Source organism: Cucurbita maxima, unplaced genomic scaffold, assembly GCF_002738345.1.
Source record: "Cucurbita maxima cultivar Rimu unplaced genomic scaffold, Cmax_1.0 Cma_Scf00029, whole genome shotgun sequence".
Classification (NCBI taxonomy): domain Eukaryota; kingdom Viridiplantae; phylum Streptophyta; class Magnoliopsida; order Cucurbitales; family Cucurbitaceae; genus Cucurbita; species Cucurbita maxima.
In genome coordinates this window covers 706,481-709,649 of record NW_019272045.1, presented here as the reverse complement: position 1 = coordinate 709,649, position 3,169 = coordinate 706,481, and the positions used below count along the sequence as shown (strand labels likewise).

The 3,169-nt window shown below is 33.7% G+C and overlaps 1 protein-coding gene across 5 annotated transcripts in view; it reads left to right on the top strand.

The window, feature by feature from the left end:
• The window catches only part of LOC111465365 (histone-lysine N-methyltransferase SUVR4-like), a 10,332-nt gene that overhangs the window by 3,192 nt on the left and 3,971 nt on the right, over positions 1–3,169 (top strand). For 4 of the 5 annotated variants that reach the window (XM_023109699.1, XM_023109700.1, XM_023109696.1 and 1 more), the window contains exons 4-7: positions 361–1,055; positions 1,733–1,998; positions 2,755–2,821; positions 2,981–3,031. In XM_023109699.1, coding sequence (XP_022965467.1) covers positions 361–1,055; positions 1,733–1,998; positions 2,755–2,821; positions 2,981–3,031 — 1,079 coding nt within the window. Of the gene's footprint in view, positions 1–360; positions 1,056–1,732; positions 1,999–2,754; positions 2,822–2,980; positions 3,036–3,169 lie in introns of all 5 variants that reach the window. The other variant, XM_023109701.1, reaches the window with a different exon arrangement.

Below are 3,169 nucleotides of genomic sequence, written 5' to 3'. Positions count from 1 at the left end.
TTGTTTAAAAAAAAAAAAAAAAAAAAAAAAAAGTTTCATAAGCAGCCCAGCCAGAAACGGGTGCTGCTGAGTCTTTGTCATCTCATTTGGAAGATAGGAATTAGAACAGGGATATATAATTTAAGCCAATTAGGTCATTTGACACTTCTTCCTTGCCCTTGGAGAAGTAAAATTTGCAAAACTGACTAATCTTTCGCATCATCTAAAAGCTGGAAAACCATGATTTTCTGTGAAAATATTGTGTTATCTGTAACAGATCATTTCTCGTAATCGGTTATTTTAATAGATGAAGTGCAGTTAAATTTCTTTTAAAGCTGTTATTAACTTCTCTGTTGGTACCCTTCATTTTTGCTGAATCAGATAAGAATGCATTTACAAATGGTAACATGGAATGCAATTCATACCAGACGTGCTCAAGTTCTTCTCAGTGTGCGAGGCCACTGAGTACTGCACCTTTTCAAGATCAATGCAGCAGTTATATTTGCAAGTGTTCAACTTCTTCTGACCACGTGAGGCCAATTACTCGTGATCAACATAATAAAAGAAATAAAAGTCATTCTCTGTATCATATGTATGACTTGACAAAGGGTGCAGAGAAAGTTAAAATATCTTGGGTTAATGAATTAGGGAATGAGTCTATCCCTAAGTTCAATTACATACCAAACAACATAATTTTTCAAAATGCCAATGTCAGCATTTCAATGGCACGGATTTCAGAGGACGAATGCTGTTCAAGTTGCTCAGGTGATTGCCTTTTATCATCTTATCCATGTGCTTGTGCTCGAGAAACTGGTGGGGATTTTGCTTATACACAAGAAGGTCTACTGAAAGAAGAATTTCTGAATCAATGTATGTCTATGGGATGCGAGCCTAAGAAGGAACATCTTTTTTATTGTGAAGATTGCCCAATCGAGAGGTTAAAGAATGACTGGAAGCCTGAGCGGTGCAAAGGTCATTTGCTCAGGAAGTTTATCAAAGAATGCTGGAGCAAATGTGGATGTGACATGCAATGTGGAAATCGAGTCGTACAACGAGGTATTTCATGCACATTGCAGGTCAGATTTATTTATATCTTCCTATGATGTTCCTTTTCTGAAACTGCTTTCCTCCAGCTTGTATAATTCACAAAGTTGTTGGATTTAACCTGTTCATTATTGACCTCATTCAATAAAGTACTACCATAAAAATCTCATAAGAGTACCTGTACCTGAAACCAATGTCATTGGGTTGGTAGGGAATTACTAGGAGTGTAGACAACTCTTTTTAAGGAACTCGAGCCTTAACTTAAGAGGGTTTATGTGGAGTATTTTTCACTCTTCTTTAACAATACTACTTCAATATTGGTTAACATGGATTATTTCGTCTTGTAGGGTGTTCCATACTAATTCAGAAAATTCTCATAAGATCTTATCAGTATAATTAAAAAAGTTGGGTTGCTTCAAACTTCAATAGATAGGTTTTGATCTGTTTATTTGAGTAGCATGACAGAGAAATGAACGTGGAAGCTGTTCAACTAATTATTTCTTGCATTGTTTAATTACTTTTTTCAAGTTCTGGCCTTTGCATTTTTCTTGATGTATTCCTTGGTGATTCTTTTAAACTGGCTCGAGAACCTTCATGATGCATATGACAATATGAAGGAAATGGATACTTGTTTGACTTGGTAACCTTAAACCAGATTTCTTGTGACTTGATTTTAGCTAAGATACATGCTTTGACCTCCATGTTTCAGGTTTTCTTCACTCGCGAAGGAAAAGGATGGGGTCTCAGAACTCTAAATAACTTACCAAAAGGGTCTTTTGTCTGTGAGTACGTTGGTGAAGTACTGACAAATACGGAGTTGTATGATCGAAATATGCAGAGAACTGGCAATGAGAGGCATACATATCCAGTAACTCTTGATGCGGACTGGGGCTCAGAGGGAGTTTTAGAGGATGACGAGTTACTCTGTTTGGATGCAACTTATTATGGAAATGTTGCAAGATTTATCAACCACAGGTATTGTAAGCATTGCATACACATTATTTTATTTTGCTTAAATTTCCTTTAACAGAGAGAATGGAAGTTTACTGGACGAGATATGTAAGCATTGCATAACTAGCACATAATGTTATGGATTTTTCAAATGCTCTCATTCCTTTACTGCATCTTTCAAGTTATAACTTCTATTTTTTTGTGTTGTTGCTGCTGATATGTTACATGTATGTCTGAGATACAAGAATTTATTTAATGCAACTATAGAAGTAGGAATATATGAATCCTAAGACGTGAAAAGAAAAGGAAAAAAGAAGTAAAATTTGAATCTACTAGGTAAAATTCCGTATTTCATTGGTATCTTTATTGAATTGGAGAGAATACTGATATTCTATTATATTATGCTTATATAGAAGAAAGACTCACTACAACGTAAGCAGAAAATAAATACAATAAAGACTAAATATTAACGAATAATACGTATACTTGTAAAGATTACAAATTCCAACGATCTTCCTTTCCTTAAACAAGATAATCTGTTGGTTGATCTGTGATTGATCTAAGTATCGATTGAACTTCATGTAAAATACAGAAAGGAATAAATTATTAGGCAACTCCATAGATTAAAGAATGTTATTTTTACTGAGATTATTTCTTTCCCATTAAACTTGTTTTCAGGGCATTATTTTCCGTATATGAATATATATATATACATGCATTAGTTTATAATCCATGTAACCCACTTCCCTAACTTGAATGTATTTTGTTTTTCTTCTTTAGATGCTCTGATGCAAATTTGATCGACATTCCTGTTGAAGTCGAAACCCCCGATCACCACTATTATCATGTATGAATCTTAACAAACTTATAAATGTTCACAACACAAATGTCGCTGTCTTGGGAAAAAAAGAAGAATATTACTCTGCCCCTTCTACTGGAAAATGGAAGCATCTTATATTTAGCTAAAGAAATCCGTCTAATTTCATCTCGTATCCTGTATGTGCAGCTTGCCTTTTTTACTAGCAGGGAAGTGAAAGCTTTGGAAGAGCTTACATGGGTAGGTATGCTTGACTAACAAAACTAATCTCTATTCTGATTTATTTTTATATTTGATTTTTTAACTTTCCCTTTCGTTTTTTTTTTTTTTTTTTTTTTTTTTTTTTTTTTTTTTTTTTTTTTTTTTTTTTTTTTTTTT